Source organism: Notamacropus eugenii, chromosome 1 (assembly GCF_028372415.1).
Source record: "Notamacropus eugenii isolate mMacEug1 chromosome 1, mMacEug1.pri_v2, whole genome shotgun sequence".
NCBI classification, from domain to species: domain Eukaryota; kingdom Metazoa; phylum Chordata; class Mammalia; order Diprotodontia; family Macropodidae; genus Notamacropus; species Notamacropus eugenii.
In genome coordinates, this window is record NC_092872.1 from 315,240,779 (window position 1) to 315,263,573 (window position 22,795).

Sequence of the window (22,795 nt, forward strand, 5' to 3'; positions counted from 1 at the left end):
AGCTACTGACTCCTTTTTCACTGCTTAAAAACATGCTTAGGTCTTAAAACCTTCATCTGACTCTGCTGTTATGCTGTATCACTCTTTCCTTTCATAAATAACCTCCTAGAAATAGGCATCCACTTTCACTGTTCTCCATGTACATCTCAACCCCTAGCATTCTGGTCTTGACCACACCACTGTAATGAAGTTGTCCTTTCAAATATCTGATCTTTTGGTTGACTTTTCTCAGTTTTCATTTTCTTGGGACTCTTTTTTATTTCTAATCATTGCTAACAACGCTCTCACAATCCTGAATACTCTTTTATCCCTTAGCTTCCATGGTATTGTTCTTGCCTGGTTTTCTTCTAACCTGTCTAATTTTTCTTCTCCTTCCACTGATGAATCATCATCCATCTCCTGCCTCCCTAAGCATGAGTTCTTTCTCTCTTCCTTGATGACTTACTTACTTGATATGAGTTCAGATATTACCTCTATGTAGATGACTCTTACACGCATTTATCTAATCTTTCTTAGGAAACTTAGTTCTTCATTTCCAATTTCTTGTTGGATACCTACATTTAGCTGAAACAAACAAACTGCTAACTGCCCTTCTGGCATCTCCAATTGACCAAACTGCCCTATTTCTGCTGAGGGTACCATTATCTCTCTACTCAACCAGGTACAGTCTTTTGCCTCTGTTACTTCAATTAGTTGCCAAATATGGCAGTTCTAGGGTCACAGTAATTCTGCCATCCTTCCTCTTTTTTTTCCACCTTACACAGCTGTTGCAATAGTTCAGGCCCTCAAAAATTCTCATGTAGATTATTAAAAATAGGTTTCTAATTAGTCTGTAGTTCCTCTTCTCTCAAATGTAGCATCTACACAACTGTCAAAATAATCTTTCTGAGGCACAGATCTGACTACAGCATTCTCCTGGTCAAAACTTTCAATAGCTCCCTAGTACTTCTAAGATACTATTCAGACTCTGTGAGTTGACATTTTGGTATTTCAGAGATCTGGATCCAACTCTGTTTTCCAATCTTATTTCATATCAATCTCCTTCATACACTCTACATTATGTCTACATTAGGTTATTATATCTGTTCCTCAAATTCAATAGTCAGTCTCCCATCTTCATGCACTTGTAAAAGGAAGACTCCACTCTGGAATACATTCCCTTTTCTTCATGTCTCAGTAATTTTATCTTTGCCAAAGCATAGGTAAGGGTCCACTTCCTCCATGAAGCTTCCAATACATAAACCTTGTTTCTTCCCCAATCCTAGTTGTCAGCATCTTTGCTCTTTCCAAATTACCTTTCCCTCTTTTATTTTTGTATGAGCTTTATCTTGCCATTTCAATGGAATGGATGTTTCTTCAAGGTTGAGACCCTTAGGTTTTTGTCTTTGTACCATTTGGTACTTTTTTTTCTGTGTGTGTGTGTGTGTGTGTGTGTGTGTGTGTGTGTATCTATATCTACTGATATATTCCATTTATTTTTAATGATTCAGTCAATACTCATAAGGCAATGTTATTCCCATAAAGCAATAACATGCTTAAAAATCTGCCTATGAAAACATATCATACTACTTACATAATAGGATTGCAGAGCTATATGATTGTGCAGTGCTTTGGGGAGGACAGTGCATGCCTGGAGGGATTTGATTTCCAAGGAAATATTTCACTTCATAGCTCTGTACCCCTGGGAGGCAGACAGACATTTGATTTGGCTATATTATCAATAGCTAGGGAGGATGCCTGGATGACAGGTCATTCTTTTTCTATTGATTGAGATGTGACTTTACATAAATTTTAAAAATTCATTAATTTGTTTTTAGCAAAAACATTTTTAATACCTAATTCTCCCTCCTGCCCCTCCCCTATCCATTAAGGAGGGTAAGCAATATATCAATTACACATTTTAAATCATACAAAAAATATTTCCATATTAGCAATGTTGCAAAACAACAACAACCACACAACACACACAATAAGAAGCAAGAAACATAAAGAAAGTGAAAAAGCATGCTTCGGTATGCATTCAGAGTTCATCAGATCTCTTTTTGGAGATGGATAGCATTTTTCTTCATGGGTCCTTTGGAATTGCCTTGGATCACTGTACTGATCTGAACTGCTTAGTCTCTCATAGTTGATCACTGCTACAACACTGCTGTTTGTGTGTACGGTGTTCTTCTGGTTCTGCTCACTTCACTTTGCATGGTTTATATAAGTCTTCACAGGCTTTTCTGAAACCATCCTGCTCATCATTTCTTATAACACAATAGTATTCCATCGCAATCACATACCAAAAATTGTTCAGCCACTCCCTAATAGATGGACATCCCCTCAATTTCCAATTCTTGGCCACCACAAAAAGAGTGGTTATACATATTTTTGTACCATTCCTTTTATTTTTTAAATATCATGGGGATACAGACCTAGCAGTGGTATTGCTGGATCAAAGGGTATGCACAATTTTATAGACTTTTGGGCCTACCTCCAAATTGTTCCCTAGAGTGGTTGGACTAGTTCAGTACTTCATCAATAGTGCATTAGTGTCCCTGTTTTTCCAATTACCTCCAGCATTTGTCATTTTCTTTTTCTGTCACGTTAGCCCATCTGATAGGTGTGAGAAGGTACCTTGGAGTTGTTTCAATTTGCATTTTCCTAATCAATAGTGGTATAGAGCTTTTTTCATGAGACTACTGACAGTTTTGATGTCTTCCTCTGAAAACTACAATTAACTTTAAAAGCAAATAATAGTAAAGGAAAAACATCAGGCAAAATGAACAAGACAAGAATATAAATAACAACCGACCCATAAGCCTTACAATGACCCTTTTCATCACTTCATAGTCACAACCTGGGCACATTAGGAACAATGTTGGAATGCTTGCCTGGAAAGTGTGAGTTTAGTGCAGAGCATAATTACTGAAGCAAGTTTGAATTGCTTAAATATACACTGTCATTAGTATGGGCTGCAGAGGTTTCAGTTACTACTGGAATAATCTAAACGATAAGATAAATAATGTTTTCCCCCTTTTGCTTCTTTTTTTTTCCTTTTTATGTTTTCCTTTTTGGTTTCAATCTTGTTCTCCTTTTTCATTCCTTTGGGATTTCTGCTCCTTTTGTTTTGAAGTGTCTTCTTCAGAGGAAGTAGATAAAAATCTATTCCTTTTCGTTTTTCGATTTAAACTTTCTCTTTGTCATATTTCTTTTTTTCTTCCTCATTTATATTATTCTCAGGTAAAGTCTGCAATTTATTTAGTTTCCCACTCCCTTCCTAGTTTTCTTCACTACTTGTGCTGCTGACTTCTAAAACCATGTCTTTTTTTGGGTTCAACTGGAGAAAATGATGGCATTCAGGTCACCAAGACAGCATCACCCTCCTTTTTTACATTTTGTCCTTGCTGCCATCTATAATTGGAATTTAGCATATTCTTCAATTATTTAAAAACCATTCTAAGAAGCAGTTCATCTGACTGTTAAATGGGTCCATGACACACACGGAGAGGTTAAGGAATCTCTGATTGAGGGTCATGGGATTTTGAGCTGAAAGAATTCTCAGAAATTACATAGTCCAATCCTCCTTTACAGCTAAGGAAACTGAAGCCTGGAGTCAATTTGTTCTTGGTAACAAAGCATATATAATATGCTCAGTTCTTTGGAATTTAAGTTGGTAGGACACAGGATAGGGCTTTTGGGTCCCTGTTGCCCTGGGGACACCCTCATGCAGCGATTTAAAACAAAATGTCTGTTGAATTCATCCTAAAGACTGAGAATGGTAGAATCTTACCCCAACTGTTAATAACCCCTTTCCTTTAACTTACACCAAATAGAAAAATCTTTCATTAGTGTCTATTCAAAAGGTCTGCTGAATGTGAGCACTCCATTACAAGTCTCATAGATTATGACTTCTATATTCCTGGACAGCAGATTACTCTAAGGAGGAATAAGAGTTCATCCTCTCAACTAGCTCCAGCCAGTAGAGTTATGTCCAACTCTTCTTAATCTTGTTTAGGGTTTTCTTGGCAAGGATACTGAAGTGGTTTGCCATTTCTTTCTCCAGCTCAGTTTTTACAGATAAGGAAACTGAGGCAAGTGGGGTTAAGTGACTCGCAAGGAGTCACACAGCAGTGTGTCAGAGACCAGATTTGAACTCAGGTCCTCCTGACTCCAGGGCCAGCCCACCATCCACTGAACCAACCTGCTGTCTCGCAAAAGCATTCTGAACTTGAATAAGATCTCCAATACTAATGAATTTTCAACAAATAAGGATCCATTACCAAAATGCTGCTGAAATATCTTACTCTTCCTTCTATGTACTCTGATATTTGAATTTGAAATCCAAATATTATGGTAAAGCTCAAAGATGAACATAAGCATGCCCAGGAGGAAAAAAAAAGCAAACACCAAACTTGAGAGAAAAAAAAATCCAAATCTGAAAAAGATATAAATAAGGAGGTAACTGATTCATATTATAAAACAGTTATTCCCATAATGAAAAAAATTATGAGGAGTAATCAGGAAAGGAGTCTTTTTAATAGCTCACTACCCATGACCCTGTAAAAATATAATTTGACTTTTTAAAAAAGAAACTTACAACTTTGTAGGAACACAATTGTGCCATGAAATAATGTAAACCTACATTTGTAAAAGCTGTATTTTCTAAGCAAATTATCAAGGCAGTGTAGATTGAACAAGAATCAAAGCATGATAATGGTGATGATGATGGATTACATCTGCATAACTTCTTACAAATAGTTTTACATATATCTTATTTGATTGGCATTTAGGGTCCATTTCTGACACTAAGTAGCATCTCACTGAGCACTGGATCTGTCATTACGAAGACCTGAACTCAAATTCTGCCTCAGACACTTACTGTGTGACTCTGGGCAAGTCATAACCTTTGTCTGCCTCAGTTTTCTCATTTATAATATGGGGACAAAAATAGCTCCTACTTTCCAAGATTGTTGTAAATGTAAAATGAGACAACTTTGCAAACCTTAAACTGCCAAATAAATGTTAGTTGTTGCTGTTGTTACATAACCTTGGGCAAGTTTTATACACACCTAAGAAAATTTCTAAACCATGTTTTTCTTTACATACTTTTATTGTAACTATATACTGTGACTTACTGTGCTTCAATGTTGAACTCATTCTGCCCAAGCTTAATCAACCAAAAAGCAAGAAAATATTGCTGTAAAGATTTAGAGTTAGTGCTAACCTGTATTTTTATGCTTATTACTTATAAAGGCAAATTCTAAAAACTGTATAAAGACCTAAACTGGTAAAACATTACACAGTTTAACAATTGGGCATTTTATGAAGATAAAAGTATTATCTGTCTAAATAAAATGAACAGCACATTAAAAAAAAAGATTTTTAGGAGGGAAACTTCCTTTTATGCTGAAAGGTTAAATTTCTAATTTGACAGACTAGCCTAGTAGGCGCTAGTGAATCAGAATGCTGAAGATACGGATTCATTCATTAATTTTAATAATGCATCCATACACACACACACACACACACACACACACACACACACACACACACACACACACACACACACACACCTTCTTTAATTACACATACAGGGTATCCTTGTAATGTCAGAAAAAAAGTAAAGAAGGCCCACAGAACATTGAGTGGACCCTTGTGGAATACTTATGAGAGCAAACAGATAGGAGTTACACAAGATGAGCAGATATGATGATCACTGCTGTAGGGAACAGTTAAATTAATAATATCAGAGCAGACAACTAGTGAGTGTTAGAAGTGAAATTCTAATTCAGGTCCAGCAAACAACACATTATAAAATACTAATATAAAAACTGAAATAAACTTGTATGTATGCAAAGAAGGTAAGAAAAAAAGATGGATTATCACCCTTCCTTCTCCTAAAGCAGGGGTTCTTAAGTTTTTTGTGTGTGTCATGCATCCCTTAGGCAGTCTGGTGAACTTTAGACTCCAACTTGGAATAATATTTTTAAATGCATAAAATAAAATACAAGGGATTACAAAGGAAATCAGTTAACACTGAAATATAGTAATCAAAACATTAAAAAAAAGTTCAGAGGACCCTCATTTAAGAAATTCTGTTTGGGGGAAGAAATTCTGTTCAAAAGTGATTCTGTTTTGAATGAAACTTTCATGTCCTTTAAAAGAAGCTTTAGAAAAGACAGACACTATATAAATTACAGCCTTCACAGGGTTGCTGAGGTAATAGGTATGAAAAGATTTTGAGTTCTTCAGAGAAATGATAATTTTGTTATATTAACATTATACTATTAAAACAAAGCCATGAATTTTTTCACTTGACATTGAATTGGTAAGGAGTAACAGAGTGACCCCATGCTAAATAGAAAGTACTTCACTTTTTTATTCATATGACTGTTTTTGAAGATAAACAGAGGCTTGCCACAATTGTTATACTTTCAGCGTGGGCATTTACACCTTGGAAATCAGCAAATTCCACAAATTAAATCTTGATTTATTGTTTAGTTCATTTAAAGAAAATTATTATCATGGAGATTAAACTTAAGTGTACCACAGATACATTTCCAGCCTCCTCTCATACACTGCCTACCCCACTTAACCCCCAGCTGATTGTTAAATATTTACTATCACATCCCTGCAGATTAATAAACCTTCCAGGAATGACTTTAAAAGCCTCTAATCAAAAGCTAAAACCTTGACCACAGATATCTGAGTTCACTTGAAAGGGGCAACTGTATAACCAAATATTAAATAGTCCCTTGATGTCATGCCCTGGTTGAAATAAAGGCTGTTCATATTCCAATCTCGAATGTGTTCAGATGAAGTAACTGACCTTAGGAGATAAGAAACCTGGGCTGCACAAACATAATTCTGCCATAGGTCTGATCTGCCTCTTCCTCATCTGTAAAAAGGAGTCAAGCTAGATGTTTAAGGTTCACTCAAGCTGTAAAATGTTTTGATTCTGAGCCACACCTAACACTAATGAGCAACACTTAACACAAGAATTCAGTTTTATAGATGAGGAAAAGTCCTTGTACGCTTATATTGAAAATGGCTTAGGGAATGAAGAGACATGACTGAAAAAACAAATTTCATTGAGTATCATAGCAGGTTTCAAAAAAGTAACACTTAAGTACCTAGGGCATCTTTATCCTTACCTATATTCTCAAGTCACTTAACTTCTTTCTGTGTATAGAGTTTCATATCTATAAAATAAGAGAGTCAGACCAGAGATTAGCAAGATCTCTTTCAGTTCTGAAATTCTATGATCAAATGTTTCCTCTCTTTTAAATTCGAGTGTGGAAAAACTAGACACAAAGTTCCAATCCAAGGTTCAGTCACAGTGCTCAACACATTCATGTCACACTAATTAATACACTCTAGTAAAATTTTCATTTAAAAAAATCATATGATAAAACTAATACAAAATAAAATTTTAGTAGCAGTGTAGTCCACTGGAAATAGTACTTTCTATGGAGTCAGAAAGCCTGTGTTCAAGTACTACTTTGCATTTCCTATTTGTGCGATGCTGGACAAGTCTTAATTTCTTGCAGCCTCAGCTTCATCTGTAAAAAAAATTGGACTAGATGCACCTTCAAGCTCTAGAGATAAAGCAGATCTAGTTTCACTCAATTCTTTATCTTGAAGGCTTTACAGCAACTAAAATGTTCTTTGATTTTGTTTTGTTCTCCATTTTCCACCACCACCACCACCACCACCCCAGTCCCAATATTCCCCTGCCCCAATCATTTTATCATTTTAGCTGCTGCCTTACATTACTCAAACACCTTCCTAAAAGCAACAAAGGCCTTAAGGTACCTTAAAATAAAGCAGATTTGTTATCAAGCATGTAAAAATGTTCTTGGCCCTTTGCTGTTTTAACATTTTTATTAATGACTCTGATAAAGGCATGCATAATAGTATGCCTATCAAATTTACAGATGAATCAACTCTGAAAAGCAGAGGTAACATAATATCCAAAGGAAGCCTGACAAGCTCTTGGAGCAATGGGCTGAATTATCATGATGAAAATCGTAGAGACAAATGGAAAATCTTATACCAACATATTAAAAAAATCAATTTCTTGAGTATAAGAGAGGGAGGTGTTTTGAGAGAGCAGTCATTTAAAAAAAAATCTGGTGATTTCTGTGGACTATAAGTTCAATGAAGCAGTAAAGAAAGCAAATGAATTTGAGGTCAAATTGACAGGAATAACTTAGGAATAGCAAGCCATTTTATTCTCTGACCTCATATCTCAGGCTTTATCTGGAAAACTGTATTCAATTCTGGGCACTAAGGGTTAAAAAGGAAGTAGATAAGCTAGAATGTCAGGGAAAAGTAATGAAGTATGGTGAAGGGTATTGAGTATATATCATATGGAGATCAGCTGAAGGAGCTTTGGATGTTCAGCAGGGAGAAGGAAGAAGTATCTGAAGAGCTGTCACATTTTGATTGGTCCCCCCCCCCCCCCCAGTTTCCCCCCTCTCTCAGGGCAGAACTCTGAGCAATGGGTGGTAAGCTATAAAGAGGCAAATTTAGGATGACGTCAAGAAACACAGAGAGCTGATCAAAGATGGAATGAAGTGGTGAGTTCTCCCTTGGTACAAGTCTTCAAGCAGAGAACAGACAATCGATCACTTGCCAATAAACAATAGTTTTTGACAGAAAATTCACAATCAAAGCAAGCCCCCCTTCCCCTGGGAAAAAAACCCCACCACCAATACAAAACAAACAAACAAAAAACCCTCGCAAGACCTTGTTGGTACTGGAGACAGAATCTCTAAGTCAATTCTTCATTCATATAAAAGGAAGGCCAATACACAGGGGCAAAATCAAAGCCTTTTGCATTAGTAAAACAGGACAGCAGTGTAAGCTGACCTCTGGGGATGGACCAAGACTAGACACCAATTATTTTGGACTAATAAGGGCTGCAATTCACCAATATCCTTAGATTTAGGGCAATTCAGCCAATAAAAAGTGAGCGAGTAGTAGAGGAGAAAGAACAATACAAAACCTCTCTATCAAAGAATGGTAGTCTACAGACCACAGGCCCCTTTTGTGTTTGCTATTTTCAGACTCACAATTCACATGGTTATTTGTAAGTCTTCTTTTGGGAACTATTTACTAACATTCATTGTTTTTTTCTACCCAATAGCTCTTGATCTTAGGAGTTGTATTAATTCCCTATATATTCTGGGGATCAAACCCTTATCAAAGATATTTGATACAGTTTTCATTCAAGTCCATAGATTAATTCAGCTTTCTCCACTTTTTCTGTTTCTTTAAAATCCCCTTAAGTCTTTAGCCCCTTAGGACTTTTTTGTCCCTTGCTGTTCTCTCTTTTATCCCTCAGTTTATTTTCTTTTATTTCTATAAAAGCTTATAAACATGAAAGAATTTTTTAAAACTCCTTTTTACTCATGAACTGAACAAAGATCAACAAATATGGACATTTCAATGTACAAGTAACAGAAGAGCATGTGCATATAAACTATTAAACTTCTCTTACCTACTTCTCCATCTCATCTTAGCTATAAACAGAGATGATCATACCCCTGGTCTTGCCATCACCCACAAATGTACCACTGCCATGTTCATAAACTCTGAATTTTCCTTGTCCGACCGTAATTTATTATCATTCCTCTTCACCTTCTGCCTTGCAACCCTCTAAGCATACTCTTCATCCTCACTGTAACCTCTAAAGTCTACACCCTCAGTTTTTTCCCAGACTTTCTATCAGTCCTGCATTTGCTACACTCTCTTCCCTTCCCCATCCTGACCCCTTGGTGCACAAGTTCAACTCTATACTGTCTTCTTTAGAGTCCCTTGCTCCTATACCCTATCAAAGATAATTGCCTTGCCGAGCCTCAGTCTCTGGATGATAACTTTTCTCCTACTCATTCTATTGGGCAAAGTTTGAAGAGAATCATGAAACAGCACTACTGGGTCTCAACCAGGCCTTTACTAAAGCAAGGTGATCCCTTTACATCTTAATTGACTCAGTTTCCCAAACATAATAGTTCCTCTTCCAAACCTTTTCATTCGTTCTCCAACTTCCCATGTGTCCCTCTCCACCACTTAGTTGAGAACTTTGCCTCATACTTCATGCAAAAAATTAAGGCCATTTGCCATGAACTCCTTCTCTGTCCCTATCTCACATCACTCAGATACCTTTTGCTATTTTCTTTTTCTTTTCCTTGATACTCTCTTCTCTCTGTTTTCATGATATTGCTCTCCATAGTTCCTCTCCTACCAATCTGGCCACTCCTGCTCAGTTTCCTTTGTTGGATCTTCATCTGTACCAGGGCTGTTCCCCAAAGCTCTGTCCTGGGCCCCATTCTCTTCACCTCATATACTACTGTACTTGGTGATGTCAACAGTTCCCAAGGAGTAAACTATCATCACCACAAACATTTGTGGTCAGTCTCTCCTCACCTCCAGTCTGACATCCCCAATTATGTACTAGATACCTTGAACTGAATGTCTCATAGATATCTTAAACTTAGTATGTCCAAAATTGAACTCATTATCCACCCCATCCCCAATCCCTCCCTGCTTCTTAACTTCCCTATTATTATGGAGAGGAATACCATCTTTCCAGTCATTTGGGTTCACAACCTGGATGTCATTTTCAACTTCTCACTCTTACCTATCTTACTTATCCTAAACAGCTGTCAAGTCCTGTCATTTCTGCCTTCAAATTATCTCTTTCATATGCCCCTTCTCTCCTCTGACACTGCTACCAGGCTGGTACAGGACTTCATCAAATTATGCCTGGACTATTGCAATAGCTTGCTGTGTTTGACCATGTTGCCTTCCTATTCAATCCACTCCAGTGGCTTCCTTTTGCCTCCAGGTTCAAATACACCACTTTATGTTTGGCAGCCAGACTCCTACCTACTTTTCCAGTCTTCTCACACCTCTTAACTTCTCCCCACACATCCCTACCCTACTAGACTTTAGGATTCAATAATACTGGCCTCTTTGCTGTTCCTCACCCATGGAGTTTTGCCTCCAAAATTCAGGTGTTTTCACTTGCTGTCCCCTCTATGGCTGGAACTCTCTCCCTCCTCATCTCTGCCTCTTCGTGTCCTTGGTTCCTTCAAGTCCCAGCTGATTCTTATTGCATTCTGAGTGAGTGTATTATAAAGGAGTGGACTTATATAAGAGGGAGGGTCAGAAAGGACCCTGAGACCAACTGCCTTAGACTTAACCTCAAACTTCTCTTAAGTTCTTTCAATGACTGCAAAAAGTAGGGATTCATTTTGAAGGATCTCTCCAAGAGGGGTCCATCAAAGATATTACTTCCTCCAATAGAGCAGATTGCAACACATTTTTGTCTGCCCATCATCTGTGATTCTTTATCACATTTTCCCACAAATCTCTCACAGATCATCCAAAGCACTGACAGCCTTCTAGATCTTATAATGCTGCAGGGATAGAAACATTCCACAGGGTTATCCATTGATTATCCTTTGCATTTACTAGGTAACTACCCATCTTTGTTTCCTGTCATACATTTCTCTAATGATAGAACCTTTTGTAGTATTATTTACAGACAAAGCATGTATTTCCATATTAGATTCTCAATGGGACATCTCAGGCAGAGATGCATTTTTAATGTTAAATATCAATTTACATTAGGTCACTCAATGTAACATTTTTATAAATCTCTTTTTTTTTCTGAAGGGGAAGTAAAGGAAAAGAAAGGAGGAAATTCATCTACTCTAGTGAAAAAGAAAACATTTTAAGGTGTAAATGAATAGTTTGTGTATGAATGCTTCTGTATTCAGAAAATTCAGTGGTTTTCATCTCTTTAGGTCATGAGAGGGTTATAGAGTACAAAGATGCAGTCTGATTATGGAAATATAGCAGATGGCTATGTAATCATGGTATTTATATTAAACACATCTCAATTGAAGAACAACAACAAACCTCTCCTACTAGAATTAATGTAACCATCAATTCCATTTAAAAAGAGAAGCCCTGGAGGTTGTGAATCAGTTCTAGCTACTAGCCAAATAGGGAACCAATCAAAGAAGACTAGTCAGAGAAGGGGGAAAAAACAAACTCACAAACAAAAATGTTGAATTGGTTGAGTTGTACTCAGGTGGTTGAACTGTTCATTTTTCAAGAGGATAAAATAGTATAGATGTGGGGATTCAGTTAAGGAAGAATCTAACTTGGAGTATATTAATCAATGAATCATTCACTGGCAAGGTTTTCCTCCCTCTCACTTGGGAATTTTGGAAGTCACATTTAGAAACAACTTTTTAAAAAGTCAGTATATTTAATTCAAGAGAAATCCAATTCAAAATGGCATTTATCAAACTCTTAAATACTTAAGCCAAATTACCATTCTAAACTACCATAAAGAATCTTTCTAGGAGAAGAATCAGAACGAACATAACCTGTTAGCTTAAGTTTGGGAAACATCTTGGTTCTGTTTAGCAAAATAAATAGATTATTTGTCAACCCCTTTGGAACATGCACCTGTTGGGAACAGACATGACATTTTCAGGTGTTGAAAGGATTTTTGTGGTTTTTAAATGAAAGCATGATCTTTCATATTTTGCTTCACTTAAGCCAAAATGCTTACTCCAAGAATATGGTTCCAGAAAGGATTGTAAAATTGTGAAGGAAAAACAGAATTAAATCTCCAACAAGGTATAATGTTGTTACTGAAATGATCAGTTATGTACCCCAAGACCTGTACGAATGACAGATTTGAGTTGGAATCACTAAATTCCACCTGCAGGCATATCATGTCAAATGGGTAAGGAACAATAATAATTCGTGGCAGTGATACCAAGGGAATTATCCCAAGATTCTTTGCACATGTCAGAAAAATAACAGATGTAGTTACTTTATGCCTAACTAAAGGATTAATGTCAAAGTGGTTATTAGCATTCATTCTGTTTTCCTTAATTCTGAAAAGACATTAATAAAAATATACACATATAGATAAAATATGCATATAAATATATACATTTATATAAATAACAAAAATGTACATATATAGATAACAAAAAGAAAAACAAAGTAGTCATAGTTCTTAAAAAACAAAAATCACTTCAATTTAAAGAAAAAAATCCCTTAACTATTCTGACAATAATTTAACAGTTCAGTTATGATGATCTCTATAAACTTCTTTTAAAAATCACTAATCTGAATTAAAGGTGTCTAACAAGTACAGTTTGACTTAGAAGCGTGAAAATAAATGCATGATTTCAAAGAGTACCTGCAGTGATAAGGAGAGCACAGTTTACTATAAACTTTACTTCTGCACCATTGGCTGTAACTTACTGATGAAATGGGTCCTTTACAACCCTGGAAAATGAATGTAAGTGACTGAGAGAATGGATGCAGATGCACTAATGGCAACTTTCCCTTTGTGGCTGATCAGCTAAAATATCTGTTCGGATTCATGCAGATTTTAAATAAGATGTTCAAACATGTGAATACTAAATATAAAATAGGCTTATTAGGAGGGAATAGAAAGAGAGTAGGAGAAAAGGGATGGAAAATTTTAGTAACAATTACACATGACTGGTCTTCAAAATAGGCTAACTCTTTTTTATATTCTAATAATAGCTCATATTAGTATAGAAGTTTGCAAGAGCTTTCCCCCAACAATACTGCACAGTAGGCAATTTGAGTATTATGCATTATATCCATCTTAAATTAATCTAATTAATTAGATTATTTCCATTTAAGATGGAGAAACTGAGGCACAATGAAGCAAGTGAGTTGACTGGAGAACAAATTGGACTAGATGACCTGCTGAGGCCCTTCCAATTCTGAGAGTCTCCAATTATAACAACTGTAACCAGAGCGGGAACTTAAACTTGTGTCTTCTGACCTCAAGTTCAGTGACCCTCCCACTAGACCATGTTGCTTCTTATATCTTTATTTACTGTCCTGTTGTAAAGAGGAGCTTACATGTGAGGAAGCATGAGATAGTGCAAGAGGCAAGAACCAGAGATGTGGGCTCTGACCACTTCTGTAGGAGTTGTAGTTCGGCCCCTAATTATCCTAAGTGACCTGAGGGAAGTCATGTTACTCTCTGGGACTTCCATTTTCTCATCCTCAAAGTGGCAGGGGAAAGGGGGTGGGTGTGATGATCTATGAACTTGTGACAAACTAAAATTTCTAAACCTTCAGCTACTACAACCATTCCCAACTGTAGAATAAGAACAAAGAGAAAATTGAAAACCAGTGTCTCAAATGAGATCAAATTGGAGCATAGATTTTGATCTATCCATTATGCTTCATTTTTTCTAACAACTGGTTACCATCTAAAAACTCAGATTTTACTAGGAGCAGTGAAACACAGCAGTACCTGTGCCAATCTGACTGCACAGTTTCACATTCACAGATGCTTGAAATTGGACATAGTTTACAAAATGAAAAAGTTAGCCACAGGGAGCCAAGAAGAGCTGCTTCTCTTGGCTGATAGATTTAGCATTTTCAAAACCTTGATACTCAGTCTGATAGCACCAGTTGATGACAGCAAGCAGGTTTGATATACAGGAGATGTCCCTTGGAACTAAAGATTAGTTCTGATTTTTAAGAAAGAGGCTTGTTTTAAAATACGAGAACTTTTAGGAAAGGAACAACTGCTGAATAGAATCTAAATCTTCCTACGCACTGACTAAAAACTACTTTTTAAGAAAATGCTTTATGTTGTTGTAAACAGGGGTGGGAAAACTGTAGCCTCAAGGCTGTAGGTTCCCCATCCCTGCTAGAGTCTAGCACCTTTCTCAGAGAAGCTCAAAACACTTTACATACATTATGCAATTAAATTAAGCTTTATGAAAACTTTGTGACAAGACAGAATTATTTCAATTTTTCAAATGGAGCCAAACAAGCAAAGGGACCAATTTAAGGCTATCTACTTAATGTCAATTATATCATATTAATTGTACTGGTTTGAATATTGCTTCATTATTTTCCCCCAATCTGACTTGCACAAAACCTGAGTGAGGTACACACACACATACACACGCACACACACACAGGCACACACACGCACACACCATACTTGATACTATTCTTTAGCTTATATCTAATTTTTCTTTTTCATTTAAAAAGATCTCACTTTAGAGATGTGATCAATATCAGTAATATACTGATGAACAGGATTTTTCCTAACTCCAAATGCAGTGCTTTATCTTGCTCTGAAACTCCAAGACTGAAAAAATTAAAATTAAGTTTAAAAATTCTATTAAATAAAGTTTTACAGATAGGCAAAGTTAATAATAATAGCTAGTATTTATATAGTGCTCTAACATTTGTAAAATGTTTTACAAATATTTCATTTTATCCTTACAACAACCCAGGGAGATAGGTGTAATCATTACCCTCATTCTATAGAAAAGGAAACTGGAGCAGCTTATGAGTTGATTTGGGTCACAGAGCTAGTAAGTGAATGAAGCTTAATTTGAACTCAGGTCTTCCTGACTCCTATCCATTGCACAATCTGACTGGCACTGAAATACTCTATTACTTCTAGGAAGGCTATTAGTGAATTCTTAGATTCCACATAAAAATATGGATATCCAACTATAAAATTCAAAAGTTTTCAAGTATAGTTTGCATGAGAAATGCTTATCATTTTGGAACACAGAAGAAAACTATAATATTTTTAAAAGCTCTAAATAAAAGTGAGAATACTTGGTCATTTAATGATTCAATCCTGAGATCCTTATTGCTGTACAAATTACCAACCTAAGAAAATAAATACCTCTTGAGTTCTTACCTGTCCAGTGTCCAGTAGTAGTGCCTGTTCTATCTGTGCATGTCTCACTTACAGGTCTAAATACAGTCTCCCATCCACCAGTAGCATAGCGCCAGTTATGGGATTCCAAAATGAGAGTTCTCTGAGTGCCATATGCAATCATGAAGCAGTAGACAACATGGTGCAGTTGACAGCCATAGCCACAGCCTTTGTTGATATTACACACCAGCTTCTTGGCTTTTCTGCAATCCTTGGGGTTCTGGGAGTGGAAGAAAGAAGTAAAGCTGGAGACAAACTATACATAGAGACTTTGTTTCTCTAAGTGAAAAAACGACAGGGGTCTTTAATCACATGTAAGCTAAGACTATTCCAATACATTGCCCGCTAAACAAAGAAGCAGGCTTTCACTCAGTGAAAATTTATGTGCATTCTTGGTGAGATAGTGGTGAAAAAGGACAGTTATTTCACATACTTCACTGAACAAATGTAAAATAAAACAACTGGCATTTTAAATTACTCTTTTGCTTTGCCATCTGTCAGAACATACAAGTGTGATCATCTTTGAACTCAAAGCTGTATATATAATGATGAAAATCTTGGTGAAGGGACTACTTGATTTACTTTGGCAGCATCTCAGTGCTCTGAACTTTCCCTCAGTGAAAAGGCTCAAATTTTCCTGAAGAAAAACTACAACTTACATAAAACCAGAACTCTACATATTACAAATGTGAGACCAGAACTCTAAATGTCAAAAGTGAAATCAACATATAAAACATGTCAACACAAAGGTACTAGGTTGAAGTTGACGTTCTGATCAGAAATCCTCAGTTATGTCAGCATTGTTCTATGTACTGCCACCCTTTCACGATTCTTTGCTGACAACTTTCAGTGTGTAAAGTATGTTTTGCTGTAGCTCTCATAAGAATGTGTTATGCCATCTTTTAATTTGGGAAATTATTTTCCTACATTATGTATTCGTCCTTCTCTGCCAAAGAACACCATGCCATCAGAGAAATAATGACATGACTTCCACTTGACTTTGTTTTGAGTGAGGGAGGGTGGTGGAGGTCACCAGCCTCATTTCTCCTCCAGAGCCATCTGAATCCAGTGACCAGATAGATATTCATCAGGATGACTGGAGATGACCCAGGATGAGGCAATTGGGGTTAAGTGACTTGCCCAAGGTCACACAGCTAGTGAGTGTCAAGTGTCTGAGGTGAGATTTGAACTTAGGTCCTCCTGACTCCTGCACTGGTGCTCTATCCACTGCACTACCTAGCTGCCCTGATGTTGCTATTAAAAAGAGGCTAAATATGGTTAAAATACTGAAGACTATTTAACAGTGGGTACAGCAGGGCTAACTAACATGGGAATTTTCTTTTTCAGTCTAGTTTTAACGTTGCTTTAATGTTTCTAATTTTGCTAAATATCCTCAGGTTGCTACTTAAGTATAACTCTGTTCTGACCTGCGATCTTTAGCATGAGTTTTGTCCAAGCTGTTTTGCCTCACAGGAAAATAAAAGTGGATACAGTTAGAAATGCCAAAAATTTGTCTTTAATATATAAAGTGGCAAAATAATTATTTCTTAGTCTTTGTGGGTCTAAAGTAAACTAGTCATCCACATTTCAGATGAGTGCCTACGTTCCAAAGGATGTTGTCAAGTAAAGGCCAAAGGTACTGAGCCTAGATGACAATGGTAAAACTAAAACAGGATTTGGAGAAAAAAGCCAATCTAAAAATGCAATACGAATAGCTGGAGGTACCTTACTAATTCAAATGTGATCCTGCTAGCAGGTTGTTTCTAAGAACAAGTCCAGCACATATCATCAATAACCTTTTAGAAGTCAGAGGTCTTTAGTGGTCCCAAAGGACTGCAGTGATAAGTTTCATTCAGATTTGGTCAAATTTATTTCCAGATCAGTACCAGCGTTGCTGATTCCTTTTGCCTAAGCCTCTGGAAAGTCTGTCAGAACTCATCAGAGGCTTCTCACTGAGGCAAATAGCATTCATTCTCTTCCCAGTTGTTACAGATACATCAGATCTGGGAGAAAAAGAGAGGGAGGAAGGGTGGATGCTATGTGAGAGTGGAGAGATGGCTATGATGAGCAATGCACCATTAATTCTTTGCTTCCTATCAAACAAAGATATTGGGAATAAATAGCATTCTCAAGCTGATTCAAAGTTTTATTAGCTATTTAGAAGTTTATCAAGAGAATACAGAACACTAACATTTATCAGATTTTGTGATTTGAAAGAGATATAGTACTGCTCTGTGAGTTAAATTTTTTATATGTATTAAAAAGGAATGCCCTTGACAATGGAAAAATAAGAAAAAGAACAAAGAAATGCTGTGACTTCCATTATAAAACTGAAAAAAACTGACCAGAAAGCTTCAACAGCTTTATGTCTTTCACTTTCTTTTTCTATTTTTCTTATAAAAATGATCATTCCTCCATTTGGGAAGAATGCATATAGTATACTTTATAATAAGAGTTTAATTAGATTACAGTACTTTTATCACAAGGGCTTGAGGCTAAGGGAAAGAAAGGAATGGGGCTATTAGATAAAATGAGATTTAATACAAAAATCATCTAAATGTACTTTAAACCAGATGAAAGACATTGTCATTCAATACGTGATTATGCTCTCCTGCATCATAGCTAACACTGAAGAAGGTGGGAAAATTCCATTATGTTTTGCTCAGGAATGAGAAAGGTCTAAAAGTGTAAGGTAAACAAATAGAGGCCTTCAAGGCAGAAAGCTCGTGATAAGAGAAAAGGAAATAAGGGGCTGCTTGGATTGATAACCATAAATAAAAGAACTCAGAAGTGCAACCCAATTTATTGTCACTGTAGTATTTTCAAAGTCCAGAGAACACATAAGACCTTGGTCAGCAAGAGTGTGTGAGAGAGTGTGTGTGTGTGTGTGTGTGTGTGTGTGTGTGTGTGTGTGTGCGCGCATGCGCGCACTAAGATAAGACAAGGTTATTCAGAATTAATATCTGGGAAAAGCAAATAGCTCCATGCTTCTGATCTAAATGGGAAACATAGTATCATGAGAGAGAACCAGGATGAACACGACTGTTGTTCTGTTGGAAGGAATGCATATACAATTTCTCTGCAACTCAGTGCATTAATATATAGAGTGGAAAAAAAGTATTTTCCTGTTTATTTCATGAGTATACTATGATGATATCTGTCAGGGTATGTCTGATATTCCTTCAGGCTTTTAGGTGGAGAGGCACTACATAACTCCAAGGTAGTCATATGTCACAAGATAAAACATGACTCTTTTGTAATGCTGGTGTTAGCAGACAGGACTAACACCTGGGATACCTTTATTATATGTGGCTTTCACTGAATATGGTGACTTTATTTGAGAAGACATGATATGATCCTCACATGTCATATCCAGATAAGATAATTTATTGTTGGGTATGATGGTGGAGTTGTTCCCTAGCATGTGCAGGAACAGCTTTAACGTGACGTAGGAAAGGCAATGTGAATATTACCTTAACCTAGCTGAGGAGGCAGCCTCTAATACAATGGACTTAATACATATTGGTTGAAAATAAATGAACTTCCACAAAAGACACTAAGTCTGAGTCATGTTAGTTATCCTCCTTAAAAGGCATCTGTATAAGCTGTACCATTAGAAAAGTGAGATACGTGTGCGTGCGTGTGTGTGTGTGTGTTTGTCCTTTCTTGCTGAAGAAGACCATGCCATCACATAAAATAACGACATGACTTGCACGTGACTTTGTTTTGAGTGAGGGAGGGCTGTGCAGGTCACCAGCCTCACTTCTCCTCCAGAGCCATCTGAATCCAGTGACCAGATATTCATCAGGATGACTGGAGATGACCCAGGATGAGGCAATTGAGGTTAAATGATTTGCTCAAGGTCACACAGCTAGTGAATGTCAAGTGTCTGAGGTGCGATTTGAACTCAGGTCCTCCTGACTTCTGCACTGGTGCTCTATCCACTGCACCACCTAATACTACTGATATGAATGATAATACTTACATTTTCCCTATTATCTTACTTCAACTTACCAATAAGCATTTATTAAAAGTCTTCTATGCTGTATTCCAAGTATTAAGGGTACAAAACAATCCCTGCCTTCAAGAACCCTATATTCTATTGATCCTTAAAACAATGCTGTTAGGCGATAGGTAAGGTAGTTATGACTGCTTCTATTTTGTTGATGAAGAAACTAAGGCTAATGAACCTACAGAACAATGTTCAACAATTAAAGAATAATAATTAAAAGAGTCACAGATTCTCTGAACTGAGATATCTTTTAGTTAAAAAAAAAAAAGATGTCTTTTAGTCTAATCTTTATCTCATGTACATATCCCCTGTGTAATATCTCCTTATCAGTAGTTCCAACTTGCTGAATCCATATGAGGAGTTGGCTCATTCCACTTTTAGACAGCTCTAACATAATATTTTTGCTCATTTCTACTTCTGTTCTCTGGGGTGAAGTGAAACAAACAGCACAATCTTTTCCAGATGACAATTTTTCAAAGATGTGAAGATAGTGCCCATGTCCCTTCTAAGTATTCTCTTATCTTAAATGTTTCTAGTTCCTTCAGTGAATCCTCTCATGACATCTTAATTGTCCTCCTGTGGTCATGCTCCAATTTATCAATTTCCTTACCAAAATATGGTGGGTTGATGAGAACAGAATAAAAGGAGCCTTGAACTGATCCATTCTCAATACTATGTTTCTTTTAATATCTAAATTCACATCTGCATTTTAAACTGTAAAATCACATTTTGACTTGTATTGGGCATGTGGTTCAATAAACCTCCAAGTATTTAAAAAAAAATTGTCCATTTTTGACTCTCCTGTTCTATACTTGATGCAGTTGATGTTCTTGACCAATGTGTAGGCCTTTATATTTATTTTTAACAAACCAAACTGGTATCAAAGATTGGTAGAACTGAGGGGACCTTAAAGATGTTCAAGTTCAATCAGATAATATTATAGACAAAGAGAGACTAAGAAAAGTTAAGAAGAATGCTCAAGGTAAAGCCTACATCCTACACATGCGGATTCCTCTTTCTACTACACTATGGTCTCTCCCATGTCAGAAGAATAATAGAGAGTTAGCGTTGGTATTGAACTATTAGGATTTACAAAGTAGCCTTACACTAACCCTGTGAATTGGGGTTAATTAGCCTCACTCCAATAATTGCCCACAGGTTGAGTGAAGGGTTTTGGTTATAAATAGTTCTTGTTTCCAACTAAGAGACAATGGAATTTTTCAAAAAGAGAGAAAAAAACTGATGTTTAATAAACAATTACTAGATTCAATTCTAGTCTAGCTGGACAACAATAGGTCCATGCCCAAGCTCCACTTAACAGCTGGCTTAGAATGATTATCACTAGTAACAGTTTCTGTTCACTCAGTCATTTTTTTCTTTTGTTCATTAAAAGGGCCATTCCCTGATTACTTCTTAAACAGGCCTTTTCACTCAATGGGCTTTACCTCCCTCTAAATGAGTACCTGAAAAGGCCATGCTAAAAAGGCCAAGGTCTCCCATTGCATTCTGGGCCATCTCCAGCCATCCTGATGAATATCTGGTCACTGAACCCAGATGGCTCAGGAGGAGAAGGTGAGGTTGGTGACCTTGCACAACCCTCCCTCACTCAAAACTAAATCAAGTGCAAGTCATCATCATTTTTCTGATGTCATGGTTTTCTTTAAAAATGAAGGACAAGACAGATTTGCTCTAATTACAAAACTAAATACTTTTCAAAATTACAATATTCAACTTTGTGCTGGTAATGAAGAACAGATTTTTAAAAACATAACTAAAGTATTTACTTTACTAGAAACAATGTTTTTATTATCTCCTAAATTATATAAAAGAATGTAGCAAAAAAGGTAATGAAGCAAATAAGAGAATGAGATATTGTAAAGAAATAATCAAATTTTAGACTCTGGGTGAAGTTCATAGCCAAAGAAAAGAAAGCTAAATATAGCATTCTCAATTTTAAAAGCTAAGAAGGGAAATTATTGTCTCAACCTATGAAACAATATTTTCATAGTAACACCAAGATATTATCTCAATGTCCTTTCCGACACTCTCGGGCAGCAAAAATTTTGGCAAGTGGAAAAAGTGGTACAATAGCACAGGACCAAATATGCTATACCCAAATGCTTTAAGAAATCTGTTTCCCTGAGCTTTTCTTTAAGACTCAAGTGTAGAAACCTAATGAGGAGATGATAAAATATCGAGCTCTACAATGTGCTGACTTTGTTATTTTGACAGCCTGGTACTTTAAAACGATTGCACATACAACCAAGTCAGTAAAACCCAAAGCAGTATTTTACAGTTTGGAAAGAGGAAAACCTAGAGCTGCAAGAAAGTAAAAGTACCAGCCACCTTAACTTCTTAATTTCAATTGTATTTTTAAAATCCTTGCCTAAAAGCCTCTAAGAATGCTTAAAAAAAAAAAACAAACTTTAATATGAATAAGACACTAAACAATTAGCAGTAAATACACCCACAAAATTACTCAAAAATTACAGTTAGCAGGTTGAAGAAAAAGAGGTACTGATTACTTATGTTCGAGATCCATAAATCAACACTTTTATCACATCTTTACAATCAGGACACGGCAAACCATCTATGGAAAATGCCTTCTCTCAGATCTTCTTCCCTGAACACTGAGGGAGCTTAGGAGTCTTTCAGAACCAGTTCTTAATCTTTTTTTTTGTGTCAGGGCTCCCTTTCATAATAACATTTTTAAATGCAGAAAGTAAAATAAATAGGATTATAAAGCTATATTGAAATAGTTATTTTTCAAAAAGTTAATAAATATCAACTTAAGAAACCCTGTTTTATACAATCCAGGGCAAAAAGAATAAGACAATCAGCCCATTTCTCTAATTAATACTTTAATGAGGAGAAAAAAATTCCACATAAATCCACAGAAAACTTGTCTCCATGAGCAATACAATGCTTTACCTCAGATTTGTAGCCCATGGCCCTGTTCCCACAAGTCAGAGACTCAGGAAAATGTGTGAGTTTAAAGATAGCATATCATCTAAACTATTCAT

General features: G+C 36.4%; 1 protein-coding gene across 12 annotated transcripts in view; it reads right to left on the bottom strand.

Annotated features, from left to right (window-relative positions):
* The window catches only part of FUT8 (fucosyltransferase 8), a 446,072-nt gene that overhangs the window by 70,610 nt on the left and 352,667 nt on the right, over positions 1 to 22,795 (bottom strand). For all 12 annotated transcript variants that reach the window (XM_072629586.1, XM_072629585.1, XM_072629576.1 and 9 more), the window contains one exon: positions 15,743 to 15,980. In XM_072629586.1, coding sequence (XP_072485687.1) covers positions 15,743 to 15,980 — 238 coding nt within the window. The remainder of the gene's footprint in view (positions 1 to 15,742; positions 15,981 to 22,795) is intronic.